Source organism: Cyprinodon tularosa, unplaced genomic scaffold (assembly GCF_016077235.1).
Source record: "Cyprinodon tularosa strain WSP-4 unplaced genomic scaffold, ASM1607723v1 ctg499, whole genome shotgun sequence".
NCBI lineage: Eukaryota > Metazoa > Chordata > Actinopteri > Cyprinodontiformes > Cyprinodontidae > Cyprinodon > Cyprinodon tularosa.
This window is the reverse complement of record NW_024039228.1, coordinates 639,574-656,414: the sequence shown is the minus strand read 5'-3', so window position 1 is coordinate 656,414 and position 16,841 is coordinate 639,574. Positions and strand designations below refer to the sequence as shown.

The following is a 16,841-nucleotide window of genomic DNA, read 5'->3' as shown; positions in this document are numbered from 1 at the left end:
TGTCACCATGTGTAACTCCTATGTGCGTTACAAGTTTCCAGGGATAACTCTGCTAAGGGGATTAGCGTGCAGTAAGGGCGAGGCAAGGATTAGACTTTACCAATCACTGCAGACAATCATCAAGCTCAGACACCTCGGAACAGTTTGGGTGAAGTCTTTGTGAAAACAACAAAAGCACCTCTGTAGGAGTATAAATTATTCTAACGCGATGTCTCAGGAAAAGCTGGAGAGCTTGGTGAAGCGCATGGAGGAGACGCTCGCTGAGATGGAGCAGCTGAAGCTGCACTGCGGGAAGCAGAGTGAGGAGCTGAGCCAGCTGGTGGTGGAGCTCCGGCGAGAGAACCAGGAGCTGGTTGAGAAGTACAACCAGCTCACCGTGGAGATGAAGGAGGCCAAGGAGATCATAGAACAGCTACAGGACACAAAGTACGCCTTCAATGCAAAGGAGCGACAGGCGCAGAAGCTAAGCCGGCAGCTTTGAGGGCTGAAGATTTCCTTTGGAAGCATGATAGGCAAGCAATGGGATCTTTGGAACGACGAGGACAACATAGATGAAAGCAACTATAGGACAGAATAAAACCCATGTTAAACAAGATTTCAAAAGACTGTGTGGCCAAGAGAGTGCAGCTGTTTTCCCTAATGGGTTTTCTTCTCTGACTCAGTGTAAGGGTGGATGTAAAGCTTAGTAATTTGAACCTAAATCCTGTGGCTTAGAGCTCTTTTTAAACTTATGGCTAGACTTAATGACCTGAAATCAAAGCAGAAAGGTCTGGCTGAGGAAAATGTACATTTTCTTTTTCAATCAGAGACGACATCCTAAGCATTGTAATCATTAGGCTTTGGTAATAAAACACTCCTATTCCTGGCACATAGGATGCAAAAACTTGTAAATGTTATAGTGAATGCCAACTTGGAGGTGGGTGGCCATCTATTTTTGCTCTTTGGCAAAGCTGAGCACTAAAAATACCTGATGATCCTTCCTTACCCTCAGCATATGGAGGTTTGAAACCTCAGGTCAACCACCCTTTCCTAAAAACAAAGCCTTGTGAAGGTAAAGAAAAAAAAAACCTGACTGTTAATGGTTTTAATGTGACTTGTTTGAGCGACATAATTTGCATTGTCACATCTTTGAAATGAATTCCCATAAATTTGAATAAAGAGAAGAAGGCGATTTATATATTTTTCTGGATATATGTATGTATTGTTATTTTGGTCTTTATATGCCAATGAAGTGTGTTTTAATACCAGGAGGGACAATGTCAGAATCATGGATGATAAAGTAGATCTGTATCAAGTTTGGATGCTCAAAGAGTTTAACATAAATCCATTTGGTCTCCAAGGATCAGAAACAATATTCTAAGATCAGGTGTTTTTTGTAAAGGCTATAGTAATCGGGGAATTTTCTATGGAATAACTGAACCTCCCTTACTTCAATACACCTACTTAACATTTTTTTCCCCCCAGAGTTTTATTGTCATTACACAGTCACAACTACAGAGCAACAAAATTAATTCTGCATTTAACTCATCTCCTTGGGGAGCAGTTGGATGCCATTGTGCGGCACCCGGATGGCAGTGTGGAGGTTAAGAGTGGAAGTCTGTGGAAGTGGGGCTCAAACTCAAAACCTCTGGATTCCAAGCGCAATGCCCTGACCACTAGGCCGCCACTCGCCTCCAACATCCAGTGCAAACAATATAACTATGACACCACCTAATTTGCAATTATCTGTGTAATTTGTCTTCAAAATAAATTTAGAAGTTCTGTGAACAAACGTTATATAAAAAAAGAAGAAGGAAACAGTGTGTTTCCAGAGAAATTTAGATCTCTATCAGATTATCTCACACTGTGATGTTCAACCCATCGGATGCAAATTGAAAGAGGATGGCCTGACAGGAAACCTAAGAAGACTGACAAGCTCAGTTAATCTAACAGCCCAAGAAAGGAGGAGATTAATGAGTGAAGCAGCCAACTGGGCCATGGTAAGTTTAGTTGAACTTCAAAGCTCAGGTAAGAGTATTTGGTGACAGGAAAGCCATTTGGCAGATCTGACCATTACTGAAAGAATTCCTGTTTGCATTTTGCCAAACAAAATAAATTGATTATATTGAGCCTACATGCCTAAATGCAACAAGTATGTGATACTGTAATACTAGAGGGGATGCTTTACTTTAACAGGTGCTTAAAAAAGAATAGACCTAAATTAAAAGGAAGTGAGGAAGAAAAGATTTTAGACCTTGTTGAATGTTAAACTTACAGCATGAAAGTAATTCTACCAACAAGCAACATCTGCTACTGTTTACATGGAAGCAGATTAATGTGTTAAAATGCTCCAGTCAAATAATTGAAGACTTAAAAATTGATGTTTATTTGCGAGATCTATTTACAAAGAAGAAGTCAAAATAACCAATCTTTAGATTTTGCAAATCTTGTAGATGCACAGCATTCCTTAAAATACTTGGATGAATGGCTACAGTGAATGGGGGTTCTACAAACTATTGACTCAAGTGTGCTTAAAACTAAAATAAGACACTTTTTAAATTGGCCATATTATTAATCATATCAATCAAAACTTTATTTCCCTGATAATTATTTTCAAAATCACTACCGAATACCCTGGGATTGACATTGGAACCCAAAAGATGATAGATAATCATGAAAAAAGGTTTATATCAAAAACTAAAATATATAACAATGTCACCATTTTTTATTTATATAAAACATAAAACAACGAGCAGTTTATTCAGTCCTTCATTCAATAAACAAATGGGAGAGTTTAAATTAAATTTTACAATTTAATTCTATATTCGATTGTTTAGAATCTTCATGCTTACCTGCAAAAAAATATTTACTCCAACTAATGTAGTATATAAAGCAATCATACACTATCAGAATCCAAACTTACTTGTTTAATGAAAGCTGTTATGCGTGTAATTTTTAATTCTAGTTTTTATTTGGTTTACTGATGTCTACAGAGAGTCTTGTGAGGACACGATGTCTTACCAACTGCTAATTGCTTCTCCCAGTATTCAAAGTAAAAAAAGTAGATGAACTGTAGAAATTGGTTACATTTCTCACTGAATGTGTCATTTTGATATATATTCATACACCAGGACCTTAATTGTAGATAACTTAGGTGTGGGAAAAAAAAGGCTTCACTGCTAAACTGAGAGAAGACGACATTCTTCTGGAGCCCTCTGGCAGATACATAAACACAGCTTTGCTTATGTGGTTTACTCTTTAAAGTCCCAAAATAATCATTTCTTCTTGTTGTTTGCAAGTAGTTTTGACATGTTTGTTTTTATACGTATTTTATACAAAGATTTGGGTTGTACGTTCTTTTTGATCTTCAAAAATCAGGAAGGATTTCAAGTCTTTAAATGTTTTAAATAATCAGCTCGGGCATTATCTGGCCCTGACTGATTTAGATGTCCCAATTTGTTTTGATTACTTTTTTCTTCCATGAATTGAGCAAACTATTAGTGATGGTCCAACAACACCGGTGCATCGGTGCACGTGTGGAGCCCATAGAACAAAACACTGTATCGGCGCACGTGTTGTTTCAAGAAAGTCATGTGACCGATACAGGAGTTGTTTCTGATTGTCTGACACTAAACTGTATTTAAAAACGGATCTTTCAACATGATGCATCTGCTAAAACAATTCTCATCTTTTGCAGTTTATCATTAAAATTATAAAGAAATTTGAAACAGCCTAAAAGAAATAGGAACGTTACGTTTTTATTTTAATTTGCACGTTGTGTCATCCTTTACCTCTCAGTTATCACCCAACTTATCTGAGTTAAAGTTCATTTCAAATTGACTCTTAGTTTATTTACTGTTTTTACTGTACTTACTGTTTTAAAAATATGATTTAAAATCCTAGTCCACAAGCATCCCCATTCACATTTCCCCCTAAATTTTCATGTTATATGTTTACATTATTTATTGGCGGCATCTAAAAATATTTTCATATTTTATATGAAATAATACAATATAACCTATATAACTTAAATGATATCATTGTACTAGGTCATCAAATCAATTCAGTTTAATCTGTCAAATAAGCTGTCTGTAGTGTCTTTAATTGTCCAGCAGGTGTCAGTATTCTGTGAGACAGTATCGATGCAGCATCAATACAGTTTGGCAATGTGTCGAAACGCTTCAAGATGTCTCATTAACCCATCACCACTGACTATTAAAGGTATTGTGGAGGATTTTCGCGCATAAAAAAAAAAAAAAAAAAATGCATGCAACAGTGTGCACGAGCCCTTTTCTCCCCGAGCATGCTCTGTTTAAAAGTTGCTGTTCCAATAGTTCATACAAGCTTATTGTGCCCGAAAGGTCCTCCCTAACCACTAAAACCCTTGATCACTATATAGAGCTGGGCCATATAGTGGACTTTATAGCAAACGGTTAACCTACCGTTCGGACCGATGATCACTGCTTTTTGCTCCCCATTGCTTACATAACTCCTCGTCCACCGCGCGGTACCTGCGCCATCTTTGTTAGTAGTCGCCGCTGTCGAGTAGCGACAGCCTATAGGCCAATTTATACTTCTGACACATAGCCTCTGCAACCGTCAAATCTGTCTCTGTGCACAACCACGCCCGCCTGCGCTGGGGCTCTGCAACAGTCGTCGAGCACCTCAAAAAAAATTCCGACTACACGTCGGATGTCGAGCAGAAGTGCGCAGACAAAAAGCAGCTGTGATTGGTCCTTGTTATGCCTTTCCGCCTGTCTGTGTGGTTCTCTTCTCGATTCGTTGCCAGGGCGCGCCATTTAAAAAAAATGAGGAGTAATAACAACAATGTATAACCACGACGAAAGTTTGATCGAGGAGGTTTCGGAAGTACAACGACTTGTACAATGCCTCAGACATGTTTTGAAAAACCAGCTACAGAAGTTCTTGTGATCATCTGTCTAAGTTCTCGCGAGTTCTCTAAAAGGCTCCCCCTAGCACTTTGGTGGGAAACTGCTGTGCGTCCCTACAGTAGAAATTCCAGACTTATGTTGCAGAAGCATACCAGCAAAACTGGTTCACAACCAGACGCAAGCACCATTTGATGTGTGCGGTTGCAGAAGTATAATTTGCCCTTAAGGTGACAGTGGCCCGCTGTGACACCAAATCCCATAATAATTCCTGGATATATCTGCCTCTTCTAAAGCCTTTCTTTTCTTCTCATACACTTCGTAGACACTTTTTCTATTATGACCCTCAGCCATTTTCAAAGAACCGCGGTGAGAAAGGTGAGCTTCAATGACTGTCCGAAACACCACTCATGCGACTGAAAGTTCACATATGCATAAAAAGCTAACGAGCTAGCAAATAGAAAGGCCTTACGTAAACATATCACCAGAATGATTGACAATTGGGAGGACCACTTATTTAAATGATCCACCCGGAAATAAAAGATTGTCCTCTATACCATTAAAGACGTAACATATAAAGGTTACCTTAATTGAATAACATTTTTCTTTAGTTACTGCAAAAGCTATAAACACAACCCATTGATGTGAACATTATTATACGGTATACATTTTTACTGTTCGGAAGAGACTAACTGGCATAAAAACGGCGGTCTTTAAAGAATGACACAAAACCTCTGCGCCATAAGTTTCAACCCAACATTTCAGTTAAAAGTAGCATTCAGGATGTAAATTAAACCTATTATCAATGATGTTAAGGTTAAAAATAAACAGGACACCAAAGTGAAAACAGGTCCACTTTGTGAAGCCAAGGTAACATTTGGGACTTATTTGTGGCTAAAACTCCAACTCAGCCTTAACATTAGACCCATATGGTGTTCACTTAAACATAGCATCCTCTGCTATTACATAACTCCTATTCAATCTGCAAACATTTTTCCAAAACCTTCCTATGTCGCCTGCCTATAGAGAGCCTACACAAAGCGAAAGCTTGCACTAACTGTTATTTGTGTAGTCTAAAATTACACAGTGGGCGGGAAACGTCCCCACGTGTGTCAGGAGGGGCTGTAATTGGGCTGAGAGTCTCTGGTTAAAAGGCGAGGGGCAGACACACTGCAGCAGAGGCTCCTACCAACACTTTCTCCTCTGCCTGCTGGTTCTGTTGGAACAAAAACAGAGAGAAAGGCAAAATTTTCCAGGCAGACAGCTCCTGCTCAAACATCCAGTGCACTGTAACTCTTTTTGGACGCACAGAGACACTGCGTCCATCCAGGCGACAAGAAATCTCATTTACAAGCCACTCAGCAGGGTAAGTGATTGTTTTCTTTTCATTTATGAATGAAACACTTCAGTTAGTTTAGTTTTGTGACAAATCCACAAGCTTGAAGTATAACTAAATAGACTCTTTATCCTTTATGACAGTGTTTACCAACCTTTTTTGACTTGTGTACCCCTTATTGATGATTGTCCAAAAGTGAAAAGTAGAATAACTGATTATAAAATAAAGAGTATTTCACTTAATCTTTTAATTTCGGTATTTAATTCTTATCATTTTATGCTTTCTAATCTCAAAGAAAAAAACAACATGAATATGTTCCCTGGAAGTTAGTACGGAATCAAAATAAATGCTAAATAAAAATGCTGTAATAAACCTGTATTTATAAAACTGGAGCTCCTCTCCTCCCTTAGAGTCAGAATTAATCTTGATGAATTGGGAACAAAATGCAGAACAAAAATACAGTCAAACTGACTTAATTAGTTTTATTCTGTTTTCATCAAGACACCTGAGCTGCTTTGATGATGAGCTTAGTGTTAGGCTTGATGTGTAAAAACTGAAGGTGAACACAAATATATAAGAAAAACTTTATTTTTCGTTGATAAGAGCTTGTTTAATTTATCAATTGGGCCCTCACAAAGCAAAAAGATTCCAGAACTATTTAATTTTACTCCCTAAGAAATTGAATATTTTCATGTACCCCTTGCAACTCACTCGTGAACCACTAGAGGTATGCAAACCACTTTTTGGGAAACACTGCTTTATGATATAAAAGCAGATACAGAATTTATCCTAATAAGAGCATTTATCTGATTTCTCATCATATCCAGATTCAGACTTCAAACTTGGTACGCAGGTCACAAGACCCTGCTTGCCCGGCTGACTAAGGAACAAAATAATAGTTAATTCTGTTTGATAAAAGCAGGTAATAAAGACCTGAGGGCTTTATGGGCTGGTGCTCTGATGACACAGGAATCTTACAGGAAACTGAAATGATTCATCAGTGGAGTTAATCGGTGCCCTTACATTATTTTTAAGAGATTGTCTATAATCAAGGTGGTGTAACTTTTCTGTTGCCTCAAGCATTCTGGAAATGCAGGGAAGTAATTGTTTTGTATGACCTCTCTTGCTGTAAACTATTAACTCTATTTTGGTGCTTAGAGTATTATTAAAAGATTAAAAAAAAAATTTGTTGATTTTTTGCTCATTTATGAGGAAATGGTCTCACTTATGTTGGGGATCTAGAGGTAATATTTAGCCTATGGATTTTCATATTGCATGACTTTTAGACAAAAGTTCTTATTCTATATGATGCATCATTTACTTATTTACTTATATCAATATGTTTGTTTTTACACAAATTGTTGTTGTTGGTTTCAGCCCAGTAACTCCTATATAAAATTATATTATAACACTCCACACATTCATACAAGATTTTTAATGATCCCAACTAGACACTGATTTAAACATTTTCATTTGGTTTCTGCTGCAGGAAATTCTCACTCTTTAGTGTTAACTGACTAAATATAATATCTTTATAAATTATTTTGAAGATAGGGTGACCCTCTGGATCAAACTCAGCTATCCTGAGCGTTTCTTTTTCATGTTCAGCTGGGGCATTCGATGGTCACGGTCTGCAGGTCGGTTGGGGTTCGGCAGCCCCAGCTGACACTCATTCTTTATCTCAGGAGTGGCAGGAAGCTCTGTTTAGCCATGGATAAGCAAACAGTCCTTGCCCTTGCAACAAAGGGAATGTGTCTATTTCTGTGAATTATTTCAGTATTTTGGTAAGAAAGGATAGAAAAGAGTGTTGAAACGGTGTTATCCTTTTCCACTTGGCACCAGCTTAAAAGTTAGAAATGTCTGTGTCATTTAAATTCCCCATTTAGACTGGTGTGAAAACTGCAAACTGACCAGAGTATTGCAGTTCAAAACATCATACCGAATTTTATATCTAAATTAAGTTAATTTAGTTGATTCTAACAAAAAGCTTGTGATAAAATAAAAATGTCCATATGGAACAGAACTATAAAAAAAACTACAGGAGAGATTAAATCTATCAGATCAAAATTAAGCTAAGTTTGTTCATCTTTTTTTAAAATCCTCTGCTTGGCATTCAACAAATTGCTTGAACTCTTCTAAACTGCAGCAGAAGTGGTGAAACTTCCAATTCCTTATCATATCTATAATAAATGGATACACATGGCAAAGCAACCATGCAGTTTTCTTTAGATTTGTTTTTTTGGCTGCAATAAAAAGCTGTTTCACTTCCAGCTTGATGATAAAACTTCCCATTGTTCTGCCGAACAAACAGTTTTACACACTTGGAAATATTTTGGGAAATGCTTGCAGGCAGCATGTTTGCTGACAGCCAAAACAGTTTTAGTCAAGGACCTCATACGTAAAGCCTCCCTCTGCCCTTGGTTTCGTTTCATCCACATTGTCCAAAGAATCAGATAATGTCCGGGTCTTGAGTTGCGGTAGCTGAAAGCTCAGAGTTAACCATTTTAATTTGTTGTCTTCTTCCTTTTAAACAGGACACAACAAAGATGCTTCTTCCTCTGATTTTCCTGCAGCTGCTTGTGGCCCCTGCATTCATGGTAAAGTTGTTCAGCTATAAATAAATCTACAGTAAGACCAGAAAGGTCTGAAAAAGTAAAGTGACAAAAAAAAACAAGCTTTTCTTAGTTACATTTATTATTCTTTATATTCCCCCAAATGCTAATAATCTAGTGTGGTATTCTCTAAATATTTATTTGGAAGGTACTATTCAGCTTAAATAACAACTGATATTTTAAACATTTTGCCACATTACTTAAATAGATGTTTGAAGGATTATACTTGATTGACCAATGCAAGCAGGAATGTTAGGAATACACGTTAGAATACGTGGTCAATACAAATGAACATGTATTAGATCCATATGAGGCCCATTTACTCTGATCAATTTCCTTCTGAGGTCACCCAACTAGAAGATTTGAGAGTTTTGCAGTTTAACTTTAGTGAACCAACATCAGCAAAAAGAAAAAAAAACAAGATCTGTGATAACTCTGGAGGAGCTGCAGAGATTCCAAAGCTCAGGTTGGAGAATCTCCCATAAGCTGGTGCTCCACAAATCTGACCTTTATGGAAAAAGTGTGTGAAGAGATCACTATTGACAGTGAACCATGTAGAGGATGCCATTAGCGTTTATATATCAGCATTACGAACATTAGCTGATCATCCTGAGCACATCATCTTTGTCATGAAAGAAGCTAGTGGCAGCATTATGCTGTGGGATGATTTTCTTTCTGAGAAACATTGATCAGACCTTATAGGAAGATGGATGAATGGAAAAAAAATCAGTTTGGGCAGCAAAATTCTTTACATGATTGGAGTTCAATGGCCCTAAACACAAGAAACCTTGTTGATTTTCAATGAAACTTGATATGAAACTGATATGATATAAAACTTGAAAATGTTTTAATAAAAAAAAAAGATTTTTAACAGAATTTTGTATTGTGTTCACAAGCCCAGTGCAAATGATCACGCTAAACGTGTACATTGACCAATACCATGCTGTTGCTAACATCCATACAGACCAATAGGAATGCAGATTCGCTCCTCAGATGAAAGTCTGACTTCATAGAAAAGTAAAGACAATGTGATCTGTAAAACTCAATTTGAAAAGAATGCAGAGTGTAAAACTCAATCTGAAAAAGACAAATTAGAAACCGACAAAACCACTGAACTACCACAAAGCCAGATGTCTGTGCTGTAATGACGCCAGGAAAACCGACAGCTCAGAGGCAGCCCAGTAGCACAGTTAGCAAGAAATGTACTTATGTATCTATCAACTTTACTACACCATCAGATTGCCCCCAAATTTTAGCTCTGGCCTTAGTGAACTCCAACACTTAGACTCTTTTTCAAGTGCAAATAGATTTTTTTATTTTTTATTTTTCCCCTGCTATGGTAAATATACATAGAGGAGGCCTTAATTTGTCATAAAAACATTGTATGCAACCAAAATCAGTTACTGATGTATTAATTTAAAACATATTGAATAACTATGTACCTTTAATGCTAGAACTTTTAGACAAAATAAGTAAATACAATTGTATTATAAAATGCACAAGTTAAACTCTTTACTTATGCAAAATATAAAAGGTACTTTCTTATGCACCCAGGTGCCCAGTCTGGATTACTGGGATGCATGGGGTCCCTATGGAGAGTGCAGTCGGAGCTGTGGCGGCGGTGTGACCGTTAGAACAAGGCGCTGTATCACTCAGAGGTACCTTTTCTATTTCTCTATGTTTTATGCACTGTACCTGTTGATAAAATGCTGAATTTCACTCATAACCTGTCAGACTTTTATTATAATACGGTGTACTGAGATGCCGTCATTCTGTCAGCATTTTCTTTCACATGTGCTGAAAGGAAATTCAGAATCATTATCTGTGTTATGAACTGAACTCAGCAAAGATGATTTTCTCAGTTGGGTGTTGGCTCCTGAAAAGGATCAGTTTGGCGTCAACATTCCATCCACACTTTTGACGGGCACAAGTTTTCTCATGAACGGGTTATGTTTACCTTTTAAGGTATCATTTTCATAATTTTAGGTCTTATTTGTTTCTCATGCTGCTACTTTTCCTTCTGAGTGCCACAAGATACATTATGACATATCGGTTAATGCTGACATTTAAATGTAATATTTCTCTGTGACAGTTGTTTTCATAGCTGTTTTTCTTGAATTCAAAAGGCACATTAGCTTTTGTAATCCCTAAAGGCATATAATTTGCATAGCGTGTTTGCCCTCTTCTTAGCAGCTCTTCAGATACTTAGATCCATACACTACTGTCACACTATAGTTTAACAGGTTTTGGTTTTTAAAAATGTATGATGACACAGTGGCATAGAAACATAATGCTCCTGCTCTACTTTTCCTCGCATTCTACAATATAGCTTTCGCAGGATGCTCACATTTAGGATTAGGTTACATATTTTTTGAACATATTGAAAATGTATAAATTTCTAGAACCATGCAGACTGCCCACCATTGCTGCAGGATTTGTGCAACTGTGACTCAAATATCGCGGCAAACACCCAGCAATAACATTAGGCATATTCTCACGCAGCTGTGCTGTTTTGCCTGCACTGATGAAGACGCACTCACCTCGACATGCCTGCTACTTGAAACTTAAAGTGAAACCAGCAGCTTGGCTTACTTTCTGATTATATAGGCTAGTAATTGGAATCCTGGCATGGACTTGATCTGATAAACAAACAAAAATTTGTCTGCTCATAAAAATTAGGATGTTGGCCTGATTTCAGTGTAGTCGAGATAACTCTCAGGGTAACGTCCCGCCCGCTATGCTCTAAGTTGTCGCTGCATTAAAATAAGCATTTACACCCCCACATGTTTTCATGTTTAAACCGCAGTCCTCAATGGATTTGGTTGAGATCTAATTTATTTAACACAAACTTATCCTCACCCCCTTTTACTCGAATACCCCCCCATTTAAAATCTTTTGCTGCCATTTTTTTCTTAGACTAATTTCATTAAGTACATTTTCTACAGCTCAGTTCTTTCATTTATTTATTTATTTTTTTTACTTAAAACATTATCATACATAGCTTGTTAGTTTTAAAGCAGGATTAGATTACACATAAAAAAGGAGACAAAAGCAACCAATGCGCAACTCATATTAATGAGAAAAGCAGCGAAGAGGCTCGTGATAACTGGAGGCATTGCAGAGATCTGCAGCTCAAGTGGAAGATTCTGTCAACACAGCAACTATTATTTGTGCCTGAATCTGAGCTGTAATGATAAGTGGGTAGGTATAGCCATTAGAGAACGCATCATACACATGGTGATAAATAGATGGGAGAATGGGGTGGAGGTTCAGCTACCGCAGGACAACAATCCCTCAGCGTACAGCCACACTTTACTATATGCTTTAGTTCAAAGTATATCTGTGGGTTAAAATTGTCTAGTCAAAGTTTAGAACTTATCAATCTCTAGATGTATTTCAGTTGTAATGGTGAAAGATGGTTCTCCACCTCTATTATGTGTGAGAAGTTAAGAAAATCATGTATAATTCTCTTCAGAATTACTTTCTATTTTGTGTTGACCTGTCACTGCGGTGAACCTCCGCTGGGCTATCAAAACGAAGATGCGTTAAGCAATCTCTTTACGGGAATTTAATAAAAACAACAATTTTGCTGTTTCTCAACATGTCTGCACAGTCAGTCAGTGAGTCAGACAGTCTGGAGGTGAGTGATTCCGCTCTACACCTCAGTGATCATGAAAAGCAGGGAGATGCCCAGCCCATTGCTCCCATCTTTAATGAACTCTGCCATATCTTGTCTCTCAGTCCCAGGTTCGCCTGAATCACTCCTTTAAACACAGTGATTTAACATGTTGAATCATTATGTACTTTACAGGAACTCCCATTTCACTGTGTCTTCATTTTAGAAGAAAAATTACTTCCAACTGGAGGCTTTTTTCCATGTTTGTGAAAAAAATACAACAAAAATAAAAAACGGTTTGCTATGACAAGTCATTGAACTTTTCCTCCATATTTTTTTCCATCTATCAACTTGAGCAGAACATGTCGGACTTTGCATTCTTTTGTGAAAGGTTTATCAGAATGGTTGTTTTGACGTGTTGTAGTCTCAGATCTGGCATGCTGAGAGGAACGTGCCTTGCTCCTGCCAGCCTGAGGGCGGCATCTGTTTTTTTTCTTTCTTTTTTTTTTTTTTTTTTACAAAGATGGCCTAATAATGCACTTGCGCTGAATGGGAATGAAGAACCTGCAGATGATATTTACCGCTGAAACTAGCTATTTCTGCATAACTATGGAGCTGTAACTCCATATAACCTCTGTAAATAGTCCTTTGCTGACATTCTTAAACAGTGATAAGACGGTTCTGCTAACATTTAAAGACATAAAATGAAAAATAGGACTTGCATTAATTTGTAGATCAGCTTGTGACAGACTGTAAGTTCTTTAGTTGCTTTAAAGATTAGTTTCGTCTCTTAGATTGACACTTGAACCTTTCGACTCCCTCAGGATTTAGGCTGCTGTTGATGTCCCTCTATGTGGAAATGTTCAAAAGATATAGGTGCATGCACTTTATTTATATTTCCCTACTTGGGAGTTTTAATTTATATAATTTTTTTAGTGCATTAGCATTTCTGGGCAGTTTATCATGCATTTTCTGTGCACTACACGTGTATCATTACATGGGGTTTTCAAGAAAATAAAATCACACTGATGATATAGAGGTGTGCATGCATCAAATATGATACACTTGGCGTTATAGGAAGTCTGTTTTACAAGGCAATGATAGCTAAGGCAGTTTGCAAAATACTGCTCTGTTCTATATCTGTTAATTAAAGGTACACACTGAATTACACTTCAAATAGTTTTCTTACTGTGCCACTGTTGCTTATTGTTTCTACCTTAATAAAAAAAGGTTCTATTTAGCAGAACCTTTATAATTAAAGCCCAATGATGTTATGTTTTTTTTTTTCTCCTTTGATGCACACAGGACTGATGGAGGGCATAACTGTGTGGGCCCAGACAAGTCTTATCGCATCTGCAACATCCAGGTGAAGAAAGAGAGAAACTACATATTTTATGTCTGAAATCTGTTTTTCATACATGGCAGTTTATTAAGCTTTTGGCTTTAATCGTTCCTCAGTATTTGATGCTTGGACTGTGAAGTATTGTTTTAATGGAATGAGCCTGAGACAGTATTTGTTTATTTAGCTAATAATTAGACCATTATTTTATCCAGTAATTGTCTCTGGATGACTAACCTTCAGCCTGTCTGTTCCAATCAGGATTGTCCAGAAGGATCCAGGGATTTCCGGGAAGAGCAGTGTTCACAGTTTGACGGGACTGACTTCCAGGGAAAACGCTACAAGTGGCTTCCATATTACGGAGGTCAGAATTAGTTTTTGGTCACATCTTTGGACACTTTTTCACTACTTACGATTTAAAGTGAAAGTAATTTCTTTATTTTCTGTACAGCAGAGAATCCCTGTGAGCTGAACTGCATGCCAAGAGGTGAAAACTTTTACTACCGCCATCGCAGCTCTGTCGTTGACGGTACACCCTGCCACCCGGGACGGAGGGATATTTGTGTGGGGGGAGTCTGTAAGGTAATTTTCTGTGAACAGAGCCAATGCAGATCTCACAGATGAACAAGGCAGAAGACAACCTTGTTAAATCTGAACACCAATCTTTGCTTCTCCCTTCTATAGATCCAAGACACTTCTATAAGATACATGACATACTTTTAAGATCTTTGTTAGTGAAAAAAAATAGATTAACTAGATTGAGCATTTATTATTATACTTCTATTTTATCAACCCTTGTTTACTCAAACCTGAACAAAAAAGCCCCCTAATGAACTGCCTTGAGGTTTTTTGTTTTCTAAGGAACAAGCTGTTCTGCCAAGTGCAACATTTTCCAGCAGGTCATACAAGGTTGTTCTGCAGAGATTATGTTCATGTTTATGGTTCATTTTGTTTTCGTGATTAATGGCTCGAGCTAAAGGGGCTTTGTAGCCTCTAACATGTGCAGCATACTCCTGACTGTCCATTTACTTTAAAATTCACACTTTAAAAATGAATTATGTATAGTTTTTACTTGTAAACAAAACCATTCCACACTAAGTTTAAAACAAAGCAAAGCCCACGTATAATAATGTTCTCACTTGATTTCTTCTATATAATTCAGCAAAATGCATAAAATTCTCTCGGTAAAAACTGTAATATTAGAATGTCCTTTTTTCTGGCAATATATGTATTTTCTCCTACTTTGAGCAGGTAATTAAGACCATTTGCCAATGGAATAAGATGATTTATTTTTAAAATAAGGGACAATATCTGATTTTAAGTGCATAATATAGTGTACTAGTTATCATATCGGGTCGCGGGGGGAGCAGCCTCAGCAGAGACTCCCAGACTTCCTTCTCCACAGACACCTCCCCCAGCTCCTCTTGGAGAAGCCCTGGGTGATCCTCTAGGCATACTCCCATTGGGACATGCCTGGAACACCTCCTGAGGAAAGGGGTCCAGGAGGAATCTGAAAAAGATGTCCAAGCCACTTCAAATGACTCCTCTTGATGAGGAGGAGAAGAAGCTGTATTCCAAGCCTTTCCTAGATGACCAAGCCCCTCACCCTATCTCTAAGGGAGTGCCTAGCCACCCTATGGAGAAAACTGTTTCGGCGGCTTATATCCGGGATCTCGTTCTTTCTGATCCAGATAAAATTATCATAGATGAGGGTAGGAATGTAGACCGACCGATGCTGAAGTCTCTCTTCACCACAACAAACCGTTGAAGCATCTGTATTATAGCAGTATCCACACAGATTTGTATATCGATCCCCCGCTCCAGCCGAAAGTTGATCTCTCCTCCAACCTGATGGCCTCCTGACAGGCCACCTTTTTCCAATCAAGAACCATGGCCTTGGACTTGGAGGAGCTGATTCTCGTCCCAGCCTCTTTTTACTCGGCTGCCAACAGCCCGAGTGCCTGCTGTAGGTCAGAAACTATGGTTTTTCTCCATAGTCTCTCCAAACTCCATGCAAGCCTGAGTTTTTGCCTCTATAACTGGCCTAGCAGCAGTGTGCTTGGCCTAAGGATACCGCCTTGCTGCCTCAGGAGTCTCACCAGCCAGCCCGGTTTGATAGAACTCCTTGTTCAGTTTGACAGCATCCCGTTCTACCTCATGGCCACAGGTATGAGTGGCTACATCAACAATGGGGGCAGAGTACATAGCCCACTCAAACTCCATGTCTCCATCCTCCCCCAGAACCTGAATTTTGGGGAGGATGTTGTCACCCCAGGTGACTGAGAGCTCAATTAGATGTTCCCAGCAAAGCCTAACTACTTGTTTTGGCCTAAAAATTCTGTCCAACTTCCTCCCCTTCCATCATATCAGCCCAGTACCAGGTGGTGATCGGTGGACAGCTCCGTCCGACATGTGACTGAATGATAAAAAAAACACCATCCGGGTTCGGAGCTAGGGGGGTGTTCCTCATGATTACACCCATCCATGTTTCACTGTCGTTTCCCACATGGGTGTTGAAGTCCACCAGCAGAGTTATGGAATCCCTGGAAGGGGGGCTATCCAACACCGCCCTTCGGGGATGATCTCGCATTACTCATTTGGGCTGGACCCTGCCGGGTCTATGAGGAAGAACCTGACAACCAGGCGCTTGCTGATGAACCCAAACCCCAGGCCAGGCTTCAGGGTAGGGTCCTGGCAATGCCGGACCAGGACGCGTCACATGCCTCAATCTTATAGTCAACATGGGGGTTTTGAAGCACTATTTGCCTGACCCATTACCCAGAGCCTGTTTACCTTGGCAGACCCTAGCAGGGGCATTTAAGCCCACCAACCACATGGAGTCCTGGATCATCTGGGCACTGGAACCCCTCCAGTACTTACTGGAGGGGTGAATAATGTTTAATTATGTTTTTAATAATTTAATTTTAAGGGCAAGAATACTCATTCTGGATGTTTTTTGCAGCCACAGGGATGTAGCAATCTGGCAAGAAAATCGAAGTACAACAGCAAACTGTCTAATAACATCCTAATTGCTCCTTCATGGTGCTTTTGGTCAATTACAGGCGCAGCA

At 38.6% G+C, this 16,841-nt stretch overlaps 1 protein-coding gene across 1 annotated transcript in view; it reads left to right on the top strand.

The window, feature by feature from the left end:
* The first annotated feature begins 5,241 nt into the window (after positions 1-5,241).
* Positions 5,242-16,841, top strand: part of paplna (papilin a, proteoglycan-like sulfated glycoprotein) — a 28,004-nt gene continuing 16,404 nt past the window's right edge. Inside the window, exons 1-7 of the mRNA XM_038302721.1 lie at positions 5,242-5,246; positions 6,103-6,234; positions 8,739-8,801; positions 10,371-10,474; positions 13,738-13,798; positions 14,033-14,135; positions 14,223-14,353. Coding sequence (XP_038158649.1) covers positions 8,751-8,801; positions 10,371-10,474; positions 13,738-13,798; positions 14,033-14,135; positions 14,223-14,353 — 450 coding nt within the window. The 5' untranslated portion in view covers positions 5,242-5,246; positions 6,103-6,234; positions 8,739-8,750. The remainder of the gene's footprint in view (positions 5,247-6,102; positions 6,235-8,738; positions 8,802-10,370; positions 10,475-13,737; positions 13,799-14,032; positions 14,136-14,222; positions 14,354-16,841) is intronic.